At 39.5% G+C, this 26,669-nt stretch overlaps 1 protein-coding gene across 2 annotated transcripts in view; it reads right to left on the reverse strand.

The window, feature by feature from the left end:
• Positions 1-26,669, reverse strand: part of NELL1 (neural EGFL like 1) — an 805,991-nt gene that overhangs the window by 18,690 nt on the left and 760,632 nt on the right. The window contains exons 16-17 of one of the 2 annotated variants that reach the window (XM_072725392.1): positions 22,846-22,986; positions 274-467 (exon numbers count right to left, since the gene is read on the reverse strand). In XM_072725392.1, coding sequence (XP_072581493.1) covers positions 274-467; positions 22,846-22,986 — 335 coding nt within the window. The remainder of the gene's footprint in view (positions 1-273; positions 468-22,845; positions 22,987-26,669) is intronic. The other variant, XM_072725393.1, reaches the window with a different exon arrangement.

Consider the following 26,669-nt stretch of genomic DNA (forward strand, 5'->3'; position numbering starts at 1 on the left):
GGAGGACTAACACTGGCTTCTCTGCCCCACTCCCCCCTGTGCTCTGCGGCCTCCTCTCAACTCTACACCTCACTTCTCACTAACAGCATGATCAATTCAAAATAAGTTTGCCTGCCATTCAGCATCATCATTAGCTGTCCCAGGGATTGGAACAGGGGAAGTCTTTACAGAGACTGCAGGAGGCCCAAAAGTCAACACCTGGTAGAAAAAGGAGAAGAGAGTGAAGGAAGGAAAAGAAGAGTCACAATTCCTGCTGCCCTCTACTAGCCTCACCTTGCAGGAGCACACAGAACACCTGTCTTCTTTCAGGGTCCACACCTGTCCATTGCGCTTTAGTCCTCCCTCATGGGGGCAGTCACCAGAGCAGGAGGGCCCCGAGGGACAGAGGCAGTCAAAGCCCCCTGCCAGGTTGATGCAAGCAGAATCATTCCAGCAGGTATGCGTTCTTAAGGCACATTCATCAATGTCTGCAATAAAGAAGGCGCAGAGCTTTAGAATCTAGCCAAGATTGTTAATAGAAAATAGTGATCACTTACAAAAGCATTGATTTACATTGCTGAGCATTTAGCTTGTGCCAGGTACCGTGCCAAGATGTTCACACGCATTACCTCATTTGCTCTGCATCTTTTCTTATCTCTATTTTGCACATAATGGAGCCGAGGGTTACAGAAGTGAAATACGTACTGTCATATAGCTAATTACTATAGGGACTCCAATTACTAAATTATCCAGTAGCAGCTCTAAGCTAGTTTTAGGATATTCTCAAGAACTATACCATCCAGAGGCTATAAATAGTGCTAATTCATTAACAGTGTGGATTCCCCCTATGGAGAGCTGGCTCTTTTAGTAAAGGTGTGAACAGATTAGCCACTGAGTAGGCACAAGTGGGCAATTAGGACAACCCTGAACCAATTAGACTGCCTCAAGATCCTTAGGCCAAGGGTGAAAGAAGAGGAAATAATTCTTGGTGGGTGCCTTGCCTAATCAAATCCTCTCCATACTAATGGCCAAAAGCATTTTTGTTCTCACAAAAACAAAACAGAACAAAACAAAACCCATCTTTGGGCTATGGCAGGCATGGCATGCATGCTGATGGAAGACACATATATTTTGCTGGTTTTGAATGATAGCTAAATATGGAAGGAAAGCATAAATTCAGTCAGCCTACCCTGATGTTCAAAGCTAGAGTGACCTTAACAACATCTCAAACTCATAGCTGTCCAGTCCTGGTTGGAGCCTTTTCTAAGCGGGCCATCTATTACCTCAAAAGGCAGTCAATAACTCTTTTAAGAAATGTCTTCCTTAAATGGAAATGGAATATTTTTCCAGTAACTTCTACTTATTGGTGCTAGCTCTGAGAGCACTCCAGAAAAGTCTACTTGATTTTTCTTACTTATGACAATCTTTACTCTATTTAAAGATATTGGTCATTTGTCTGAGTCTTGTGCTCCACTGATTAATCTACCACCACGTCCTTCAACTATCCTTCAGATGATAACATGATGCCAGTAAATTTTTACCAAGTCTTCTACACACAAGGTTTTTTTGCACACTAGGTATTACAAATGTTGACGATGACATGTAAGACACTGTCTCCTTCTGAAGGTGAGTAATAAGAAGGAACATAGAAGTATATGTAGATAACTACTGGTAGGCCTCTGATTGGAGGTTTTTTTTAAAAAAATAATATTTCTTTATTTGAGCGAGAGAGAAAGAGGGGGGAGGGGCAGAGACAAAGAGGGGAGAGAATCCCAAGCAGACTCTATGCGAGCATGGAAGCTGTCACAGGGCTCCATCCCATGACCCCAAGATGATGACCCAACCTGAAACCAAGAGTCAGACACTCAACCAACTGCACCACCCAGGAGCCCCATGATTGGGAGGTTTAACTCCTATAGTAAGTTAGAATAAGAACAGTATAAATTAACTTATTCTACATCTAAATTTCATGTTAAATATGTACAATGTTGTAGGTGTTTGGTTAAGGGTTACAGGCTTATATTAAAGAAAAAAATGTAAGTGGCATTTTCTTTTAAAATACTCAAAGCAATAAAGTGTTTAAAGGCATAATATCAATTTTATTGCTAGTATCTTACATATTGTTTCAAAGTTTTTCAAAGCTTCCCCATGAGTTATGCCATGTAACTGCAAGATGGAAATAGTTATTCTCATTTACAAAAGATGAAAGTGAGGCACAGAGATGAATAAATGGTCATACTTCTACTACCATGTTAGAGCAAGGGATGTACCCTGGGCCTAACACATACACTAGAGTATTTTTTCTGTGCCAACTCAAGGTCTCTAAAATCAGAATACAAGAATGTTGTGTGGTTTTATCTACTTTCAACTATTTACCCTCTAGATAACGCAACTCATTTTCAAGGATAAGATCTTATATGGATCCTCTTTAGTTGAAATTTTGTGAATGATATAATTACTCAAAATTTGCTAGAATTTTGAAATTATTGTAACTTAAAAATAATGAGAAATAAATGACCTATCTTCCCTTACTAACTGCATGCACTGTTTCTGGATTCACAACAGAGGTACAAAGTAGAAAATGTTCATGCAATATTTCTGGAAGCTAACTTATTCCAAGATTTATTTTTTGTGTTTGTCCCATCAAATGTAGTCTCAGTCAAGATATTAATGATTTCTCTTTTGAAAACTGTGGAAATGAACCCCGATTATAATACCTAGATTCCAAATTAACTATAATCTGACTTCAGTTATGTCTTCACTGTTCCTCACGGGGCCCCTGCTATTCTCAACACATTTGATCATATGGTGCTCCTACCTAGAAACCTTTCTCATCTCCCCCGTCTTTTTCCTCTAACTCTTCCCAGTTAAAGGTAGCACTGAATGTGGGAATCAGGTGATCCCTGTTTAAAACCATGCTCTTCCAATTAATTGAGTGCTTACTACGTAAAAGGCATTTTACACATCTCTGTATGTCTTTGGTCACATTATTTAGCCTGACACTTATTTATCTCCTTTTTAAAATCATAACCAACTAATTCATTGTTATTTATTTATTTATTTATTTATTTATTTAAGAACATGTGCATGCACATGCAAAGGGGGAATGAGGGAGGCAGGGGGCATGGCGGAGATGGAGGAGGAGGGGAGACGGAGGTGAAGGGGAGGGGGAGGCAGAGGGGGAGGGAGAGGAAGAATCTTAAACAGCCTCCACACGCTCAGCATGGAGCCTGGCATGGGGCTCAATCTCATGCCCCTGAAAACATGACCTGAGCCAAAATCAAGAGTCAGGTACTTAACTGACTGAGCCACCCAGGCACTCTAAGAGTGACCTTGGTCTTTTCAAATAAAACTGTACATAAGATTCAAATATTTGTTTCTTGACCTAAGGAATGTTTATAGCAAACATTCATCCCCTTGAACGCCCACTGCAGTGACAATGTTGGTGGTACATCCTATCTTGGAAAAATACTGAAATGATATATTTGCATTATTCCTCGGTTTTTGCTTAAAATGACAAAATATTCTCATTCCTCGTTTTTTGCTTAAAATGACAAAATATTTGGTCTTACACTTCTCTCATCATATTTGCAATCTAGTTTGGATATCTAGAAGATACAGATAGAGCGTAAATTGATAGATAAACTGATGACTCATCCCACATGTAATCATAAGAAATAAAATTCAGATTTCCCTGAACTCTATATTAGGCTAGCTCTTCATACTTGTTCCCAACTATTGCACTAGCCTCCTATTCAGTCTCCCTGACTCCAACCATTTCTCACTCTAATCCTCTGATTTTTGATTGTGGACTCAACAGAAATAATTGAGGAACCTTAAAAATTACTGCCCAGGCTCACCACCACTAAAGACTGATTTAATTAGTGTAAAGTAGGATCCAGACATCTGGGCTCTGTTCAACCAGATGAGAATCATTGCTCTAAATACCTTTCACAGGGGAGTGGCGTTCTAAAAAGCAAATTTGTCCATGTCACTCTTCTGCTTACCACCTGTCAGTGGTTCTATGACATCTATAATAGAAGATCTAAATTCCTAACCTATCATATAAGCCCTGATCTAACATTTCAATTGTTAGCTTTTATCTCCTCCCTTTTTTGTTCAAAAGCAATGGCTTATCCACAAACAGTCCATGTTGTTTCCTCTGTGTGTGCCGTGCATATGCCTTTTCTAGAGTATTCCATACCTACTCTACTTTTTCTTAGCCTGTATGGAAGGGGTTGCATACAAATTAATTAATTGATAAGGTAAGCATTTAACTTCCTCTGTTGTCTTCATTCCTGTGCAGTCTTCAAAATCAAGTATCATCATTTTTCATTCTGCAAAACAGTCACTAGCGACTCGGTACTTTATCTACAATGCTACCCAGGCATTTATTTCTTAGGAGTTACATATTTAATATATGCATCTCCATAGATAGATAGCGACCTCATTGAGAGTGAGGACTAAATCTTTTTTTCTTTTTCTCTTCTCAGTGCCAACAGAATGCACTGTGGTTGTAACAATGTGTTGATTTAACTTACTTAAATCCAGGAAGTTTATAAACCATTATTATTATAAAGTCTATTTTACTAAAATTTGGTCTTGTGGGTATTCAGTAAGCATAAGACATAACTGCAACCTTCCCCTTCCGAGAACACATTGTATCATTGAGTTTTCATCTGGAAAAGCCCATAAGACTGGTTCAAAGTACAAGAAATACAGCAAAATAGTAACTACACTAAAATAGGAAGGCAACCTTCCTTCCTCCCTCTCTACTCTAGCTTCCTGTGAAATGCTTGAGAACAAGGACAGAGAAGGCCCATTAACAAAGCACTTCAGAAAGAAGAGTTCTTTCAAGATTCCAACCAGTAGCGACAAAAGAATCTTTAACGTATGGTCTTCTCTAAAATCATCTCTAAATTGGCAGTTTATGGCCAACTATAATCTGCTTTTTTAACGTTTGACTATTTTTTCATTTACAAAGTTGCAAGCATTTTGGCAGTGTTTTCCCCTCATGAATTAAGACACCTGAGCATAAAGATGAACATACCTAGTGTGTGCAATTAAAACAGGGGACTAAACCTGGATTTGCTATTGCTGCTCCCAAATGAAAGGATTTCACAGTTGAACATAGAACCATATTGCCTACAGAGTTCCATGTAATTGCTTTACTTATGACACAGAAATCTAATTCTGCTTCCATGCAATTTAACAGATTTATGGAAAGCCAGATGTTAGCAATTATGGAAACCGACATCATTCATATTCTTGGTAATACAGACCTGTTTGCTCTGCACAAAGCCAACTTAATCTATTATACATAACCCAAGGCATCCAGAGGGAAGAGGCACCCTATTTACATATTGCAACTGTTGTTCTCTGCTGAGCAAACACAAAGACATTCACCCAAGATACTCACCCAAATCATCTGACAGGCCTCCATTGACAAAGAGGCAATGAAACAAAAATCAGGCAAAATATCCCACACTCAAATCTATAATCATTAAAGTGTACTTGCTTTTTCTTATTGTAAGTAATGGCTTTCTGTGATTTCCTTGTGTTTCTCTTTGTGAATTCATTATTTAAATGCTCCATGCTCAGATGAGAATTTCCGCAATAAAATTCTACGGCTAAGCTTACATTACAACTAATTTTCTTGCATTGACATTCTCACAATTTCTGAAAGCTGTTATTATTGTACTCAATTTTGCTTTAAAAAAAAGTCTGGTTGGGCCTAGTCAATCTGCTTTGTTCTTTAATTTGAGGTTCTTAGGTTATTTGGGCATGTAAGAAAACACAATCCAGAAATGTTTATATCAGCAGCAATCAAACCAATCCCAACCTAGCCTCAAACAATTTTCCTATCCTTCGAGAAAAAATGGCTCTGCGGAAATTTTAATAGCATAACAGCTGTAATGGTGGTACCTGCCTCAGGAGCTAAAATTTCTGCAGGTTGATTTCAGAGATCAAGGGAAACATTTTTGTCAGGGGTTTGGTAGCAGTTAGGTCAAAGGAGGGAATTTTTTCATTACCCCATATTCCACTTTCTTGAATAACTTTCATAACACATCAAGTCTTACTTCCAAACTCAAAACAGGTGATGTGTCAGAAAACAAAATTTAACCTGGGGTTTGAATATCCAGCTGTGTGTGTTCTGACTTGGAAATCATTACCAGACATTAGTTGTTTGGAAATGAGAACAGAGCTTGGGGGTTTATTAATGATAGACAAGATAGGGTGCAGATGCCTCTCCCACAGCTAAAGCAATATTGCTTTTTACAGTGACACGGAGAAACTTAACAGGGAAAAATAGGCACACTGCACATGAGCAAAATAAGTGAAAGAAATACGAAATCTGAGGTCTGAAGTGGCTGGCAAAATACAAGGCGAATGAAACTGTAACCTGCACAGAAAGTTTCAGGTCCAGAACAAGAGAGGTGATAGCCATGTTCTAGGGCATGCTAGTCATCCTGTACTTGGATACCATGTTCCCTTTAGAACACAGACTATTAGAGTTGGGGTTGACACACACAGGACCCATCAGAAAGAGATCCATCATCCGGGACTTAAACTCATCTCACTTTAATGAAACATGAGGGTCAGCCTGAAAAGGTAAAGACTAAAAGAAAAGTGAGTGGTGGCTTAGTCTATTTGAGATGCTATGATGTATCTCTTAGGAAGAAGTTCCAACGTCCTTCCAGGGTCAGCTCTTCTTTATTCCAGCCTCCACTCAGTCTTGAGTCAGAAGAAGCCCTTTCCTATAATGTTTCTCTTACTGCTCAGTGTGTAATTTTTATTACGCTTCAGTGGGTCTTCCCTTTTTCTTTTGATTGCGTAGACTCTCTCTTTAAGCAAAGGAAAGAGAAAAAGAAAACAGCTTGTTGGGTCTCACTCCTTCCTTACCTATTTCCCGGAGCCAGGTCTTATTTCTCCAGTATCTATCACTAACAGACACCTCCATTTACGCTTCTTTCTCCTCTTCTAAATGTTTGCAAACTTCCACAGAACTCTCTCTTCGAAGTCTAAATCCTGAAGTTTCTCATGACCCTTAGTTTATAAAACCATCCTCCTTTAATCAATATTTGTTACAATATTTGTCATTTCAGTCTAAGCGTTCTCTTCTTGACCCTGGTGGGATATGATACTGCCCTATTCATCCTTTTACCTCTTCATTCACCCAATTGCTAATCACCAATCATCAATTTACTAAGTACACATATGTTTATTGAGCATCTACTCTGTCCTAGACATAGTGCAAGAGACTGGGGATAAAATAAGCAAAGAGTAGAGTCATGGTCCTACAAGTAAGGACTTTGTAGACTTCTTCAATTTTTGAAGTCATTAACATTTTCTAAGGTTCCACCTCTGGTCCTTGGCGCTCTTTCTCCTCAGTGGAAGCAGTAGAACATACCAACTAAAAGCCTAATAAGCTTTGGAATCCAGCAGCTGTGGGTGCCAGTTAATGTGACCGGTTCTTCCAGTTTCCCTGGGACTGAGGGAGTCCCTGAGATAGGGGACTTTCAATACTACCACCAGGAAAGTTCTAGGCAAATGGGGACAAATGAGTCACCTGCGCCCCAGTCCCATCCCTACACCTATTGTTTGTATGACTTCGGCAAATTTACTTCACTTCGTCGAACCTTGGTCTGAAATTGAAAAATGTGGGGAAAAAAAAATACTTCCTAAGATAACCTGATAATTTCAGTAAGCATGGAATACAATGCTTATCATGGAGTGATTTCTCAAAAATTATTAGCTGTTATTGTTGTTCTTACTGTTTCTATATATTTTTCTCTCATAGTATTCATCTCATCTCATGGGTTCCCCAGTCCCATTTTTTCAGGATATACTCAAATCCACACCACCAGTGCTGAGCTCTTTTTAAGGTGACATCTTCATCTGTTTACCACAGATTTCCACTTGAAATCTAAATTCTCAAATTCTCGTGGACTTGAACAGTACATTGGCCAAACAAATCCAGAAATGCTAACATGCTAAGCTCTCTCTCTAAGCCCTAATCAGTAAATCCAGTGTTAAGGCTAAGTGAATAATATTAAAAGAGGGCAGCCCTGGTTGCCCAGGGGTTTAACGCCGCCCTCAGCCCAGGGTGTGATCCTGGAGACCCCGGATCGAGTCCCACATCGGGCTCCCTGTAGGGAGCCTGCTTCTCCCTCTGTCTCTCTCTCTCTCTCTCATGAATAAATAAATAAAATCTTTAAAAAATAATATTAAAAGAATATAGTTTCTTGACACTCTATGGACTTGCCCTGGACACAGATCAACTTGATAGGCTGTACAAATTTAGGTGTTCTGCAGATGGAGAAAACAATTCATCTAAGTAAGAAAACAAGGGGAGAATAAAAAGCAGAATGACTTTCTGGTTTACTTTCTGCCATGAATAACTCATGTTTCTTTAACTAGTGTCTAAATCTGTTTAAAATCAATATAATTTGGTGTCTCCTGGGTGGCCTAGTCAGTTAAGTGTCTGCCCAGGTCCTAGAATCTAGACACAGTAGATCTTCTCTGCTCAGCAGGAAGTCTGGTTCTCCCTTGGCCTCTGCCTCTCCCCGATTGTGGATGCGCGTGGTGCTCTCTTTCAAATAAATAAATAAATAAATAAATAAATAAATAAATAAATAAATAAAAATCAATATAATTCTGACCAGTGGAGAAAATAAAAAAATCTATATTGAAAAACTTACTATCCAAAGGGAATTTTACTGCACAGAGAAGCTACAGTATTGATGCCAACAACCCTAGATTTATGTTTTTATATATCTGCTTATAGGTGAGATGGTGGGTTATGTTAGAGCTGCATCTGCATCCCTGAGTAGAACTGTTATGTTTTTACAAGTTGCTAAATGTTTAACACTGGGCCACATACCTGCTGTTGTTATATTCATTTTATTGTATAATAAAGCTTCACCCTCAACTGAAAAGAATTACCCTCTTGCACTTTAATTTTTTAATCTCCTTATGTTACCTCACATGCAGAGCTGCAAACGTACATTTCTATCTTCCTTATTCATTCACTCAGAAGGAATATTCTGGTCTTATTTATCTTTGTGTCTCCCACAGCAACTTTATAGCATCTTTTTCCTGCTATGAGTTGCATGCACATGTGTTAATTTTGAATCTGGTGGAGTTGGCTCCTTGTCCTTTAGGGACTTCTGCTTTCTCTTTGGTAAAGTATAGGAATTGTATAAGATTTTTTCTAAAGTCTTGTCCATTTCCAGTTGGTATGAATACTTTTTACCTTTGTAGGATGAGTTTGTAATTCCAGTGTTAAAATATAAATGATACTAGATGGAGAACAGGATAGAGGAGAGTGGAAGAACCCAGCTTCAGAATGACAAAGAGATTTTTTTGAATTAAACAGTTTTTTTCCAGACAGTCAATATTTATTGAAACATCTCTTGTCTCTCTCAATGAGTGTTTACAAGCAGGTACCACAGAGAGAAAATAATGAAGAGAGAGATATAGTTTTTCTATCTGCATTGAAGCCTTGGAAAATGAAAATGTAGTCCCTGGTGGCAAATATGCATTGGGGAATCCAGGTGGGATGAAAACCAAAACTAACTATCTTGGCAAATCATTCTTTTAAACAAGTTGTCAGATGAGAAATAATTTCTTCTCTCTTCTAAGCCAACAGATGGTCTTAGGCACAGAGAGGTTACAAAGTAATTTCATTTACTTCTAGAAATATCCTCCAACTTACATAGAAATCAAAAGTAAAAAAAAAATGTCAGTGTACAAATCTAAAACCAGATCTCGATCTAAAAAATGAGAGGGTCAGATTATATATACAGCCCTTAAGAATTCAGAGACCTTCCATGCCTATTATTTATTGTCTCCTTCAACCACTCTGTATTTGGGTCCCTAACTTCAAGAAAGTTGTCAAAGTTCTTCCCCAAACATTTTCCCAGTGGAAAATAGAGTTAGGGCATTGATGAAGGATAATAATTTGGACAATTGTGCCTTATCTATTGAGAGAACTAAACAAGCTATAAATAAATCTTAATGTCATCTTACGGTGTCTTTTCTTAGATGTTCTCTTCTCTTGGATCTTCTTCCTCTCTTCATATTTCTTCTCCTAATCAACTAAATTAGTAAAAATAGATCTGGGGTTGTCTTCTATTTTGAGGGGATATGCTCTGGAAAGATCTAGAAGGTATTTGTGGAGTCAAGGGAAAATGAAGCAAGGAATAGAAGACTTCAGTCCACTGCTCTAGGCTTTTAGGAGACAAGTTCTGTTTATTTTGAATTTTTTTTTCTTTCTGTGTTTTTTTTACCCCAAGGGAGGTAAAACTATAAAGACTTTAACTAGGTTGGTTTCTAAGGAAAAGCAAAGGAGGCCACTGACAAAGATTCTTTCTTGGAGGAAACTGGTCAGGCTCCTCTGAGCCCTCCGCTTGATGAGTCCTCAACCTTGGCATAAACACTGCAGAGTCTCAGCACAAATGATTTTGTCTACCCTATCCCACCACGTCAAAACATTTGAACAAACACTAGAAGAGCTTCTACATGCAAGACCACATCCCTAAGATCATGGCTCAAGCCCCCTTAAGTTCCTGCATGGGAAGGCTCAAGGCTGCCAAAAAAAACTTACTGTTTCAGCCAATGCCCATATATATAGGGTTGGCTATATGTAGCTAACCCTATATAGCAATTTCCACAAATAAATATTCAACATTGAGACACTGATATTATGAAATAAGATTCACAACTTTTACCTCCTTACCTTAGAACATAAGACCCTTTGTAATCTGGTTTGCACTTCTATTTACAGAGCTCCCTTCTTGTTGCTCCCTACCCATAACACACTCCTACGATATGAACTACTTTATCTGCCCTGGAAATTTCACCAACCCTTGGACACATTTAGATCTCTTTCAAGACTGCTCCAATCCAACTCCTGTTCCTGCTTGGAATCCTACCTTAATATCTATTTTTCCTGGAAAAGAATCCCTCCGAATCCTGTAGACCCAATGAAAAAAAAATAATAATTTCTGTGAAAGATTCCTATGTACATTGCCATCCCCACATGCCCTAAGAAGAAGTTAGTAAATTTTTTCCTTAGAGTCTTATTTTTATTTACTGTATATCTAACCACAACTCAATCTCCCCCAATTCTAGCTCCCTCCTCTTTCTCCATTTCAGACTGGAAGGATATTCCTACCAGGAATGTGTGCCTAAGACTTAGCACATGGACCAGCACAGATCAGACCCTCTCAACAAATGCTCACCGAACAAGTGAGTGATGATGTTTATGTTGACAGTGCTTTGTTTGGCTTGAGTACAATCATTTAAAATTCTCTGCTCATAAACCCAGAGGTAAACATTTCACAGCAGCACGAGTAACCTCAAACTAAAACAAACAATTCAAGATTTATTTCAAAGAAGTTGTAGATGCTGATCTCAGAATTGCTGCATAGACATGATCTGTGGCTCTAAGACTTTCAAGACAGAAATATCTATAATGAAACACTTGTTTCCACTGAGTTTTAAGAGGCAGAAAGCTGGGGCACCTGGGTGGCTCAGTGGTTGTGCGTCTGCCTTTGACTCGGGGCATGACCCTGCAGTTCCGGGATCTAGTCCCACATCGGGCTCCCTGCATGGAGCCTGCTTCTCCCTCTGCCTGTGTCTCTGCCTTTCTCTCTGTGTCTCTCATGAATGAATGACTGAATGAATGAATGAATAAATCTTTTTAAAAAAAGAGGCAGGAAGCTGACACCTGTAAGTAATTCAATACCATAAAGTGCTCAGACACCGAGAAATGCAGGTAAACATTCCCAGAGATCACACTGCAGATCCTCAGGTGAAAAACATCAAAAAGCTAAATCAAGCTGGTAACTGGAAACACCAAAGCTGGATCCTGGTATTTCAATGGTGGTTTTTACATTGTTGGGGTCAGATCTGAGACCCCAGTGAAATCTGTGGTTCCACTTCCTCCAAAAGATGCATATAACCACATATACATGAAGCTGCTTTCAGTTTAACGGCATTCCAGAGCCTCTGAAGGCTTCCAATGAAACCTCCAAGGCAGCAATTCTCAAACATGAGTGGGCATCAGAATCACCTAAATGAGACTCATTAAAACACAGATCACCAGCCCAATCTCCAGATTTGCTGACTCAGTAGGTCTGGGGGGTGGGGAGGGTAGAGTGTTTTCATTTCCAGTGACTTCCCAGGTGATGCTGATGGTGCTGATCAAGCTTCTAGAACCACTGCCCTAAGCTACACAGAATTGAGTTCACAGACAGTAACGTTAGGAAACTCTGTTTTAGGAATACCACGCTCATTTTGTTGTCACCCAGTTGGTACTGTCAACTGTTCAGGAAGTAAAACAGCAACAATAATGACAACACAACAAACCAAGCCATTTCAAACTTAAGAAAAGATTCTGCATGTTGCAAGCTTCAAGATCCTGTGCAGGAGGAAATCAAAGAGCCTCTATTGTTACTTGATCTTTCAAAAAAAAAAAAAAAAAAAGGCCAAGTTCGCAATGACAGAGAGGACTTAAAGGAAACCACAACTGCACTGCAAAGCACAGTTAGGGAGACCCAGCAGCCTTCTTCCTAACGGCGATTCCTCCTCTATCAGCCCAGGTGAGGCTCTACCCCCACCCAGGCTGTCCTCGCAGCTCCCATCCCTGCTTGTTTCTTCTTCCCAGAACTCCCACGGGGCCTACTCATGCACTGCAGAATTGTCCTCCAAGTCCTCTTTACATCCCCACAGTCTAAGGAAGACCTTACTCACGGTAAGCAGTCTACCTACTGCTTTTGAGCTGTTACGGCCCCAGACATCACATTACCAAGTCTTCATTTACCACACTATAAAAGAAAGCAATCTTATCTTCTACGTTATTTTAAAAAAACCTCAAGAAGTTAGGCAAGCAATATGAAAAGCAGACAAAATATCCATTCCAAAGAGAAATACACTTATCAAAAAATATAAAGACTGGACCATTTAGCTTAAGGACAAACCAGCAATACCCCAATAAGCCTGTAGGAGATCACTCAGAGGACAGTAGAGTTGAATGATTTACATGTTTAATGACCACAGCAAAAAAAGAAAGACACAAAGTCACATTCTTTACAAAACTCAGTATCAGTATAAAAATTACAGGTACTTCAAGGCCAAGTAATGTAGTCAATAACCTTTTGTTGTAGAACTTGAAAAAAAAAAAAAGCCCTCTTTTGAGCAGTTCATTATTCACTAATCCTGAATAAATGACATTTTCTAGAAATTCCTAGAGTAGGCTATTTTCATCCTTGAGTTTTCAGTTAGTATATTCTACAGAGTGCCAAATCCACAAGATGCCTGGGAGAAAAAAAAAAAAAAAAAGGTTTATTTATTTTATTTTATTTTTTTTTTTAAAAAGGTTTTAAAGTCTAATAAATTCAGGACACTAACAATGTAACGCAAAGGCTCTGACAAGTCCTGCAATTAACACACCAGGTTAATTATACATAATTCAGAATTTCCCAAATATATTTGCTAATAAAACACTTCTTTGAAAAATATCCCATCATTAGTGTCTAGATCTATCCAGACTTTGCTAAATGTTCTGCTTGAACTCTTGCCCCAGTTGGGTTTTAACCACTGATGCCAACTGTTGGGGGTGCGGGGATGCTTCAATTAGTCAAAAATTTCTTTATTTGTCTCCTTATGCCAGGTAAAATCCAGAGCCCCATAAAAAATATAAAAAATATAGGGCCTACTATATTTTCATAGTTCTTAGTTCAATGCAGCGCTCAGGCCTCAGCTGCTGAACAGAGTGTGAGCCAGCTTGTTCCTCTGTGCCACTACAGCTCTTCGGGGAGACCTGCCATTTTGACTCACAAGCCTTTGATCCCCCTGACTACAGCTGGACATCACACAGCAAAATTATAAGTGCCCATAGCCTTGGGGCCAGCTCTCAGCAAAGGAGCATGCTGATGCAATCAGGTTACGGTCTCAGATGGCCACCATACTCCCTATCTTTTATTGAGATATATGGTGATCCCTGGAATACACTAACATGGAGTAAAATCTCAGTGTCTTCTGCACACACATATAAAATAGACTAAATTTAAAAATCAGGGACTTGGCATATCTGTGAGCATACAATGAAGTGGAAGATGGTGTGATTACCTGAATAATCATGACTCAATCTAAGCCTTTCATAAGTTATCTTCAATTGATTCACAATTGGCTGAGGCAATCGAGAGAGTAGAAAGAACATGGGCCATTTCTCACGTGTGGCCGTGCTACTTGATGCATTTCCCCTCATCTGCTACCCATGTCACCAAGGGTTTTGAAGGGTCAAATGGCACACAGTTGGCATTTGATAAATAAAAAATGGCTTTTACATTACCATTTGTGGAGCAAGGCTTTTAGTAGGCCATAAGGAATATTTTGTTGCTTGATATTTCAAAAATGTTAATACATGGACACAGTTCTTAGAAAAGATGTTAACACTTTCTGGAAAAGGACATCTACCAGTAAATAGCTGTGTGACCTTGAACACCTCTATGTGCCTCAGTTTGTCTATTATGCAGAGATTATAACCATATTTACCTGTTGGAGTTGTTTTGAGGATGAAATGAGTTAGTAAACATAAAGCTCTTAGAAAATTGCCTAGAACATGAAGTAATCAAGTAATCTTAGCTACTAATAATATAATCAACTTCTTCCCGTCCTTCAAGTATAATCATCCCCATGTGGTTGGGATTGAGAAGACTGTTCTCTGATTCCCTCTGATCACTCTCTTCCCTAATTACCTATTTTATAGCATTGAACATATTATTTTGTGGTTAATTATAACCTGTTTCCGAATGCTATTGGTTGTTTTATGTATGTTGATTTTTTAAAAATATTTTATTTATTTATTCATGAGAGAAACACAGAGACAGAAACCCAGGCAGAGGGAGAAGCAGGATCCATGCAGGGAGCCCGATGTGGGACTCGATTTCGGGACTCTGGGATCATGACCTGAACCAAAGGCAGATACTCAACTGCTGAGCCACCCAGGTGCCCCTTGTATGTTGATTTTTATCTCCAACTTGGTGTTTTAAAGTCCTTATTGGATGCAAGAAAATAGTCCCTAAGACATGGATCCTCTGCATCAACCGCTTTTAGTGCTAAGACCACCACAGGCTAATTTTTATGGATAGAAAACTTATATGCTTATAGAGGGTGTTTTTGTCTGTTTAAGCAGCTAAGTTTCCTCCTTCTTTCCCCTTCTGCCTATATGATCTTCACGTGGACTAGAATTGAGGTCCCTGGATTCCTCATCCACTAATCACTGCTGTAAAGCACAAGGCCATAGTTGTTTTATCTGCTCTATGGCTGATTGCAGCTGCCATTAGGAAGGTATTTGAACATTGTCACTGAAAAGATACTAAACAGGGCCAAGGTGGCTTACAAGATAGACCCTATAGTTAGTTTGAGATCCTCTTAGAGAAATTCCCTGAAGTGACTCGTTTTAGTTTTAAACTAAAGTGGAGCCAGTACCTAGGCCTATTGTGTCAGCCCGGAGAGGCTGAGGTGACCAGTGAACCTCGGGTTTATACCTGAGTTTGGGCAATGAACTCTATTCTGACATCATTTGGTAAAGTATTTATCACCAAAACTGAGGAGGTGCTTTTGCCTCCCCTAAGAAGTCCCCAGAATATAGTCAATTTATCTTATGTGCTGATCAGCTCCAGTCCTAGGTATGTACGTATGCATGCATGGTTGGTCGGTGGGTTGGACTTGAAAGGTGAGCAGGAAGTTTCCTGAGGGTCTGAAGGGACTCATTTTGCACCTTATTTAACATCTGCAACTGTGTGTTAAAGTCCACTGTAACGCCATTCTCAGAGTCCCGGAATATCACATCTATTAGATGTTGGCAAATGTTCGTAAGCTCTCCCTTCTGGGTCCTGACTGTGCCAGTCCTTTTTCGTGCACACTCCTACCCAGGTGCTAAGACTGGTCTGCCCATCTGAGACATCTTAGTGACATGTGTCAGTTGCATGCCATGCAACTGAGGTCCTCTGAGTCCCCAAACCACACTCCAATATACTTCATACCGTTTCTAGTTAGAAGCATAAAGCAATTTAAAGAGCTCTATGGCCAGGTGGCATCTGCCTTTGGGAAGCCTCTTCAATAATGGAGAATCTATTTCTTGGCTGCAAACCAAAACTGAAGTTTCTGAAGTTCTCCGGCAATAAATACCAGTTTTGAAGTCAGTGATATCTCACTAAATATTATCAAGAAAGGGTGAGAGCTGTTTAGCTGAAAATACTTTCTGTATGGGGGTGGGGAGCAGGCTCTTTTTTGTTTGCAAAGAGAAAATCCGCCGAGCGTCCCAAGATTGGTGTGTGCCTCTGCCTTACACACCAAGACACAGCCCATGAGTCCACTGGACAGAATAATTCCCCAGGGCTCTCGATGCAGACAGAACATAACAACTGTCCATCTGGATCTCACTCATTCTCACTCTCTTTTTGTCCTGTCTCCTTGACTCCTGCTTAGAACACCTCCTTCAAACACAGGCTCATAGCTGGCTTCTTCCTTTCCAGAAACACTGCAGTGTTCACATACTAAAAGCAGGAGCTTTGGGATCAAACAGACCTGCATCGTGGTCTCTGTGTGTCATTTCTCAGCTGTGGAATTTGGAACACGTTATCTTCATCCTGGGACCTTATTTTCCTCGTCCTTAACATGGGGATAATAAGAGGCCTTCTTCCCTCCCACGGCGGTTGTGAGAAATGAATTAGGGGAAGCCTGAAACTCGCCGGCACAGGGTCTGGCCCACAGTGCGGGCGTTCAGTTCATGATAATGGCCAACAGCCACCGAGCACTTGATACACAAGTGCTGAATGCTTTTCTCCCCATGTTAGCTTATTTAATCTTTGCAATTACTCCACAGCAATTTATGAGGATGGCACTTCGGTACATTGCTTAGAGCAGTGTCTGGCACCAAGTAAGCTCTCAATAAATGTTAGCTCTTATTAGTATTACTGTTGCTGTCTTCATTTGACAGGTAAGGGATTTGAGGTGAAATGAGGTTAAACGTTGACTATTATTATCTACTATTTGCCAGGATATTTGCATATTAGAACACTCATATTACAAAAAATCCCACCAGCAGGTATTCCTTGAATCATTGTATGCTTAGGGAACTAAGGCCTAGAGAGGTTAAATATCTGGCCAAATGCCACCCATCCAGAAAGGGGCTGAGTGGGGATCCAATTCCAGGCCCATATGCACTTGAAACCTGCCTCCCCCTGTGTCACACTGTCACCCACCAAGCCTTTGTAACTCTTTCCCTTCTGGGAGCATCTCCAGGTCCCAGTTCTCTTTATCTCCACTCCTAGGAGAACCAGGTGCTGGGCAGTGACAGCACCATTCTTAAAGCGTTTCAAACAGTCTTGACCTATCAACCAATTAAAAGTGAAATCTTCCTAAAAGACTCCCATAGAACCTTTCCTGGCTGTTGCATGTTGCTTTGCAAGTTGATGACAGTTGCAGCAGCTGTCTGGACAAGTAAATCCTTGTTGGGTTGTTTCCAAGGATCAGAGAGCAGACTCCAGGGCCTGGGGACCTGCCTCCCACAACCAAGTCCTGTGGAGGCAGCAGTAATAGAGGCCGAGGAGCCATGCTCCAGAAGAATAGCCGTGTGTCATCCGTCAGTGTACCTTTGTCAACAAAATGAGTTTTACTGGGATCTGAAAATTCTGTTCAATAAACAACAATGACAAGCATTTGATACGATTTAATTCAGCACAAATCTATAAAGGATATCAAAATACCTCAACTGTATTGTAGGCTCTAAAGGACTGATGAAGAAGACAAGCCTGATTTGGCAAGTTCCACAGGAAAGTGGCAAATAAAAGGCTACGGGGTGCATAAAAAGGAGGTTGTTGTTATTATTATTATTAATTACATTATTATTGTTAGAGAAAAATCTATGACAGTTTTCTTTCTATGTTAATTCAGTATTCTTTCTAATTATTTGGAGACATTAAAAAACAACAACAACAACAACAAAAAACAAATGACCTCTGGTTAAGTCCCATAAGAGGTCAACTGAGTCAGAATCTCCAGGGGGTGCTGGCCCATCATATATCATAAGTATTTTGAAAAAGCTACTCAGGTGAATCTACTGTGAAATCCATTTGAGATTCACTGGTTTAGGAAGCAGGACTTCATCAAGATGTTGACAACTGGAGTGTGGACAGGGGATGGTCAGGGAAAAAGCATACAAGTAAAGGACTACAGAGAGTCCAGGGTTTGCGAAGAATGGGGGAAGGATCTGAGCAGGCTTGTCGATCCATGTGCAGTAGCAGAAGGAACAGAGTAAAATAAAATTTTCTTTTTTTTCTTTTTACATTTTTAAAATTTAAATTCAATTTGCCAACATACAGTATGATACCCAGTGCTCATCCCATCAAGTGCCCTCCTCATTCCCATCACCCAGTTACCCAATCCCCCTCCTCCCCTTCTGCAACCCTTTGTTTCTCAGAGTTAGGAGTCTCTCATGGTTTGTCTCCCTCTCTCTCGGAGACAGATGGAGATCAAGGGAGTTTGAATCTCCTTTTTCAAAAAATGTAAACTCCTGCTCTTAACATATGCCATTGTTTATTAATTATACATTAATCCTCATTTCTAGGTGACCCAGATACCTATGTCTAGATAAAAAAGTGATTGCTCAAAACTTCTTGTTATAATTGAGAATAACCGACTCAAACTACTGCATCTGAACACATAGTGCCCTGTACCCTATGGTAACAGCTCTAGGTAATCACTGTCATCCCTGTCTGCAAATACCAGTTGGCAAATTTTTGTGTGCACAGCTCTTCTGGAATTATAAAAATACACAAGCATATGAGAAAGAGGCAGACAGACAATCTGTTAAACTTCTCAGTAATGCTGCTTCTGTCTGCCTCTACTGTACCTAATACTAGTCATTTCTTCAGTAATACGATCTTCTTTAGGAGAAAGAGGCAAATTTTAAACATTTTTCTCATGAATTAGTAAATCTTGCACGCGTGCCATTTTTTAGGACATCAGTAACATTCGATGCTTACGGCAATGGATGAAGTCAATAGAGCGGGTGTTATTATCCTCATCTAACAAAAATGGCCTCATCTAACAAAAACTGGCATGGAGTGACATGCAACTTCATCAAGATGTTGACAACTGGGAGTGTGGACGGAGTTGGTCCTCAACCACCATATTTTGGGGATGCCACTCCCACTATTATTTTGGGGAAAAGCATAGCTGAGTACATTTTTCTAAACCATCTTTTAAATGGTTTTAAAGATTGTTTTAGATGCTATTTCTTTATATGTAAGTGTTAGTAGATGATGTTATTTAGGGATCACTCTGATGTGATAATTTTCAGTACCGTTGAAGGTGCATTTTTATGATTCAGAATACTTCAGGTCACAAATCCTTCAAGAACAGAAATCTCATCTGTTTCATAACCATATTCCCAGAAAACTTACAGTGCTGGTGTGATAGCTGTTCTCAATAATTTTTTTCTGAAATAAAGATGCACATGATTTTGTGATATTTAACATCTTATAAAGATCATCCACACAAGTAGTTATGTCAAACCAAACAGAAAATAAATCGGAGCTGATATGGTTTTGATTATCTAGTCCTTCAAACATTTGACATATATGCACTAAATGCCCCACTTGTGCCCATGTTGCTCTAGGGGCTCGAGGTACAGTGGCAAAACATAAACAAGTCTCTGTCCTCAATTTGTATCCTTGTAGGTGGAGACAATTACACACACAGATACATTTAGTGAAATGAGAATTTAAAAATGCTACAAAAGTCATAAAAGATGGTGGTATAATGAGGTCACCAGACAAGGACTACTTCAGATAAAACGGTCAGAGAGTGACAATTTGAGCTGAGAATTATAAAGAAAGAAGATAGTCACGTAACAAGACAGGCATTGGGTGTTCCGGATGGAATAGCAAAGGCAAAAGCTCTGAAATGGGGTGTGTTCATTATCATGTTCAAGGCATGAAAAGATTAAAAAGGCTAACATTTATAGGCATGAAGTCCCAGAGGTAGGTAGAGGCAATATTACTTAAAGCCTTGAAGGCCACATGAATAAGTTAGAATTTTAATTTACATTCAGTGAGAAGGTATTAGAAGGTTGTAATAAGAAAGTGACACAACTTGACGTATGTATCTGTTACACCATGAAATATTCTGAACTGAGAGTGTTCTCAACTACCAAAGAAAAACTGAATAATGGCCAGATTTCTATCCTTATTAAGACCCACTCACAAATATATTACCAAAAGTGGAAATGGAAGGGTATTCAGATTCATAATTACCCTATTAAAATGCCACTAAAAAAAAAAAACACTGTATTGTCCTGCCAAAGTGTCCAATTTGCTTATAGTTTCCCTGTGCAGACCAGGGATCAGTTCATGAAGAAAGTACTTCCTCAGGAAGGGCAGGAGATTTGATCTCCCCAGGCACACCACTCAGCATGGCAGAGAAAAATCGGCAGGTGAAATGACCATGACGTCTGTCATCTGAATAGGGACATTTATGGGAATGACAGGGTGCTATGGATCATTACATCAGAACAACAGCGTAAACTGGAACTGCACCTGGTACCTAAGATTTAGAGTCACCCTTGATTTAGGCTTGAATCTCCACTTGTATCAACCCAATTATGTGTCTGGGAACAAGGTGTCGCCCTTTCTGACACTGAATTTCCTTATCAAGCATATGAAGTGGTTGCATTTTTCTCAATGACTGAACACGAACTACCAAAGGGTCTTCCTGGAGAGACAGAAGAATAGAGTCCACTGCACACTCACAGTCTAGTTGGAGAGCAAGTACTGTACGGTGGTACAAGCTTCTATGGTATAAACCAGAGAGACACACATCAGGATAAAACTAGAATTAGCAGAGGACAGGGGTGATAGCTCCTATGAAAACATTTAATAAAAAATAAAGCGCCTCATGGGGGCCTGGTGGCATAGGAGCTGAAATTAGGAAAAAGAACAGAAACTCCCATGTGAGTCAACATGATCAAGGACAAGAAAGGGTCATCTTCGATTCAGAGTTCTGTGCCACTGCAGCCAGAGGGGACAGCACGGGCAAGGGCATCTAAGTGTGCAAGACCATGGTAGGTCCAGGCAGTTATCAAATTGGTTTAACCAGGTGATCTCTAAGGTCCTTTATGCAATCGATAGGAAGTCCCCCATTTAGTGAGGTCAAATACAGTGTTTAAAAGTGAAAAAAAATTTAAAAAAAAAAAAGTGAGATTTTGGGACACCTGGGTGGCTCAGTGGTTGAGCCTCTGCCTTTGACCTAGGGCCTGATCCTGGAGTCCCAGGATCGAGTCCCAGGATCGAGTCCCTCCTTGCATGGAGCCTGCTTCTCCCTCTGCCTGTGTCTCTGCCTGTCTCTCAATTTCTCTCTCTCTCTCTCTCTCTCTCTCAAATAAATAAACAACAAAACAAAAAGAATAAAAGAAACATAGGTAGAGCCTGGGGCAGAGTGGTGAAATATGCAGGAACACTGAAGATAATGATAACTAACATTTACTGAACATTTAACAAGTGTCAATTCAATTGATTCTCACGAGGCTCAGATGACCTAAATAGTAACATTTCCATTTTACAGATGAGATAACTGAGCTATGGACTGGATAAGATCTCGCCACAGGGAACCTACTTAGAAATGACAGGGCTGGACTTTGCCTGCAGGGAGTTTGGCTCCAGGATCCATGTTTTTAACAACTATACTGCACGCCTCTCAACAGCAGTGTCAGACTGTGGTGGGCGATTCATGCTGTGTGCCCGTTGTTCCCTAATTCATCTTTATTCTAAAACAACCTCAGAGGAGCAGTTGGAAAAACACTAGGTGGATCTCAGTAGCAACCTTCAAAAAAAAAAAAAAAAAAAAAAAAAAAAAAAGATGTGCAATGAGCAGAGACAATGAATTTTCAAAATCACATTCTCATTTTCTAATTCAGCAGTGTGAATGCGAGGTCAGAAGGCTTGCCCTCTAAGTCTGTCTGAATCCTCATGAAGAATTTAGTTGAGTTCACAGGACATGATGTGGATGAACTGGCCAAGGTTCTTATGGAAACAGTTACGGGTTTGATCAGTTCTTTGGATTTTATGAAAGTTGTAGGGTCTTGACAATAAAAAATAACTCCATCTGCTAACTTCCTCTGTTTGGCATGAACAGAAGCTCAAGTAGAACAGTGATTAAAGGAGGCCTTGGAAGGATGATGGTTGTAATAACAATAAGGTTAATGCAGTTGTATTATGTTTGTGCAACAATGTAAGGCTTGCGGTCTTTAAATGTGGGCATCCGTTTTAATCCTAGCAACACCTATATATTATTACTCCATTTTCACTCTTTTACAGACAAAGACCCCAGAAAGGTGCAGTGCCTTTTTGGGTCCAGGAGCTGGAGCTGGGATGTAGACTAAACATTCTCAGTCCATCAGTATTTCTTCTTCCCCCATTTCCCCCACTTCTGTTTCTTAAACATTTCAACAAGCCACCATGGTTTTACTTTAAAAAAAAAAAAAAACAAAAAAAAAACAAAAAAAAAACAAAAAACAAAAAAAAAACAAAAAACAAAAACAAAAAAACTAAAAGCCATAGCACACAGACCCAGGCTTTGATACTCTGCTCCAGTTTCTGTCTAAAAATCATAAAACCCCATGCTGCATAATCCCTGGCCTAATCCTCGAATTGTTGAGGGAGGAAATTTGAAAACTGATGAGTTTGAAGAGTGAGGGGTCATATTTTAACATTGGGAGCTGAACAGAGTGCCAAAGCAGGGTGTCCCTCCTGCAAAGGTCCAGAGGGATGGAGGGCGTGGCTAAAAGCTGCTTACCAATACAGGACTCCCCGGACAGTGAATAGGTCCCATCGTCATGGAAACCGCTTCTGCACTCACAGTGGTACCACCCTGGCAGGTTAACGCAGCGGGAATGGTTGTGGCACTCAATGATTCCCTCTGTGCATTCATCAATATCTGCCTCAGAGAAAAACACAAGCCCACCAGGACATTAATTTCTTTTGACACTAACCTTTCAGTAAACACCTAAAACATGCTCGTGTCAACATATCGGTCAAAAGTGGTTAGTCACCTGAAATGAAAGTTACAGGAAGAACCAATTCCCATTTTTTTTCCAGAATCCATACATATTGAAAGCTATGGATGTGTTCTCATCTACTGAATAAAAAATAAAAGATGAAAGCATCCTAACTACAAACGTTGTGTTGGCTTTTCATAACCAAGAAGTAAATTGAGGATGTTTGGCACCCTTTTGGTATTGAGCATATATAGCTTTTCTCAGATTCACTGTTTCCAAAATAGTCATTCCAGATAATATTTGCTGTTCTCTGAAAATATCTATGAATGAACAGGCTCAGGAAATTATGGGTTAAATAGCGTTGAACTGAGTTTTTTTACACTAGATTATTAAAGAGACTCATCAATCATATCCATATACCCTGCAAAGCTTAGAGAGGAGAATAATATGCACCGTTTCCCAAATTTATTTGGTTGAGAACTAGATGAGTCGTGTGAGATTGTTTTGGGGAGCATAGTTGGGGAACCACTGTTCTAATTCTTTTAAAGCTTGAGGACTTGATTTATGATAGTCAATCAGAGATCCTCATTCTTCAGTCATTCCTGATGAAAGGACATATTCTGGGCTTGGTTTGCTCTAGCATCTGACTTTTTAACATAAGCAAATGCCTAGATCATGCACAGATTCTCTAGCCCAAAGGCTTGGCCCTGAACTGAGGGAGTTGACACCACTGCAGAAAGACAGGCTGTCAACTGTGATGCCAGAGTCAACTCATTCTTACAGGATCTCTCCATGTAATTATTTCTTGGAATACAGCCATTGTTTGCTAGCAACCTTTTACTAGTTTGCTGGGAAATATCTGAACTATGGCAGTCTTCTATAGATAGAAATCTAATTAAAATTGGGATATAAAACATAATGAATAAAACACATTTTGGAGTCTTTTTCAGCAGTGCCCTGCTGTAGGCACTGGCTCAGGGGCAATCAGCTACCAGTTGTTCTATTACCTTGACATGTCCTAAGGTGTGCACAGGGCTGTGAATGTAGTTTGCAACCTGTCAGTCTCATCTCATGGCATTCGAGCTAAGTAAAGAGAGAAAAGGTATAGCTCTGTATACTGGGCAAATTCAGTTTTTTTTTTTTTTTTGGAGGAGGGAGGGGGCAACTGTCACCTTCTTCCTTTATGAATTATTATCATTTAGTCCATATAATTCTTTGACATATACAGTCTCTTAGGGTTTTTTTAATTTTTAAATTTTAATTCCAGTATACTTAATATACAACATTATATTAGTTTCAGATGCACAACTGATTCAACAACTCTATACGTGACTCAGTGCTCAGCAGGATAAAATTACTATTTAATCCCTATCACCTATTTAACGTATCACCCCCCCCCCCCATCCTCTCTAAAAACCATCAGTTTATTCTCTATAGTTAAGAATCTTTTTCTTGGTGTGTCTTATTTTTTTGCTTGCTCATTTGTTATGTTTCTTAAATTCCACATATGAGTGAAATCATATGGTATTTGTCTTTGACTTATTTTACTTAGCATTATATTCTCTAAGTCAATCCACATCACTGCAAATGGCAAGATTTCATTATTTTATGGCTGAGTAATATTCCATTGTGTATGTGATCTATCTATCTATCATCTATCTATCTATCTATCTATCTATCTATCTATCTATCCACATCACATCTTCTTTGTCCACTCGTCCATCAATGTATGCTTGGGCTATTTCCAACATTTGACTACGGTAAATAATGCTGCAATAAAAATAGGGGTGTATGTATTCCACCAAATTTGTACTTTTGTGTTTTGGGGGTAAATATCCAGTAGAGTGGTCTTATATGTGATCTATTCTGGAGAATATTCCATGTGTACTTTAAAAGAATGTGCATTCTCTTGTTTCAGGATGAAATGTTCTGAATATATCTGTTAAGCTGCTCTGACCCAGCGTGCCATTCAAAGCTACTGCTTCCTTTTTGGTTTTCTGTTTGGATGATCTGTCCATGAGTGTAGTGGGGTGTTAAAGTCCATTACTATTATTGTGTTCCCGCTGATTACTTCCTTTATGTTTGTTATTAGCTGCTTTATGTATTTGGGTGCCTCCATGTTGGATGTTTAAATATTTACAATTAATTATCTTCTTGTTGGACTGTCCCTTTTATTATTATCTAGTATTCTTTGTCACTTGTTACAGTCTTTGTTTTAGAGTCTCTTTTATCTAAGTATTGCTACCCCTGTTTTCTTTTGCCATCCATTTGTATAATAAATGTTTCTCCATCCCCTCACTTTCAATCTGCAGGTGTCTTTCTTTAGTTTGTTTGTCTGAGAAACTCTTTATCTTTCTTTCTGATCCAATAGATCGCCTTCCTGGACAGAGTATTTTTGGCTGCAGATTTTTCCCTCTTAGCACTTTGAATATCTCTCTTCTGGCCTACAAAGTTTTTGCCGAAAAATCAGCTGAAAGCCTTATGGGATTTCCCTGATATGTAACTGTTTTCTCTTACTGCTTTTAAATTTTGTTCTTCATCACCACTCTTTGCCATTTTAATTACCATGTGTCTTGCTGGGGCCCTCCTTCGGGCTGATTTGTTTGGGCGGGTATCCCTGTGCATCCTGGATATCTGTTTCCTTCCCCAGATTTGGGAAGTTTTCAGCTATTATTTCTTCAAGTAAATTTTCTGCCCTCTTTCTCTCTCTTCTTCCTCTGGGATCCCTAACATGCAAATGTCATTTCACTTGATGGAGTCACTGAGTTTCCTTAAGGTTGTTCTCAGTTTGCATATTTTTTTTCCCTCTCATTTGCTCAGCTTGAGCAAATTACTGTCTTACAGATCATTAATTCATTCTTTTGATTCCTCTAGCCTGCTATTTATTCCATCAAGTGTACTTTTAAATTAAATTTATTGTGTTCTTCATCTCTGGTTGGTTCTTTTTTTTATCTGTTAAATGTCTCAGTGATGTCTTCCACTCTTTTCTCAAGTCCAGTGAGTATCCTTATGCTCATTACTTTAAATTCATTACTAGGTATATTACTTATCTGTTTCACTTAGGTCTCTTGCTGTGGTTTGGACTGATTATTTTATTTGGGATATATTCCTCTGTCTTCTCATTTTGTCTAATTCTCTGTATCTGTTTCTATGTTAGGAAAGTCAGCTACATCTCTTTTCTTGAAAGTAATAGACTTATGAAGAAGAGGTCCTATAGTGCCCTGAAGTGCAGTGTACCTTGTTCCTCAGGACTGGGTGTTTCATGGGTGTCTCCTATGTGTATTGTGTATGCCTTGCTGTAGAACTGGTCTCTTTTTCCTTCAGTCATCTGCAGAGGCTCTCTTTTGCTGTTGTGGGCAGTGTTTTGTCCCTGCTAGGTGTGGCACATTTTAACAAAGTGTGCACTGGTTGGCTTGTGAAATGCAACCTCACATCACTGCCTCCAGAACTGAAGCCCTGCAAAAGATGCTGGTCAGGAGGTGGGATACTGGTGAGGACTGCTGTGGTCTTCTGGGTGCTTCAGTGCTGGGACTTAAAAAAAGCTTTAGTGGAAAGGGTGGATCCACCTAAGTGTGGGGGCAGGTCTTGGTGTAAGCATGTAGGGTAGTCAATGTTGGTGCCA

Source organism: Vulpes vulpes, chromosome 11 (genome assembly GCF_048418805.1).
Source record: "Vulpes vulpes isolate BD-2025 chromosome 11, VulVul3, whole genome shotgun sequence".
NCBI lineage: Eukaryota > Metazoa > Chordata > Mammalia > Carnivora > Canidae > Vulpes > Vulpes vulpes.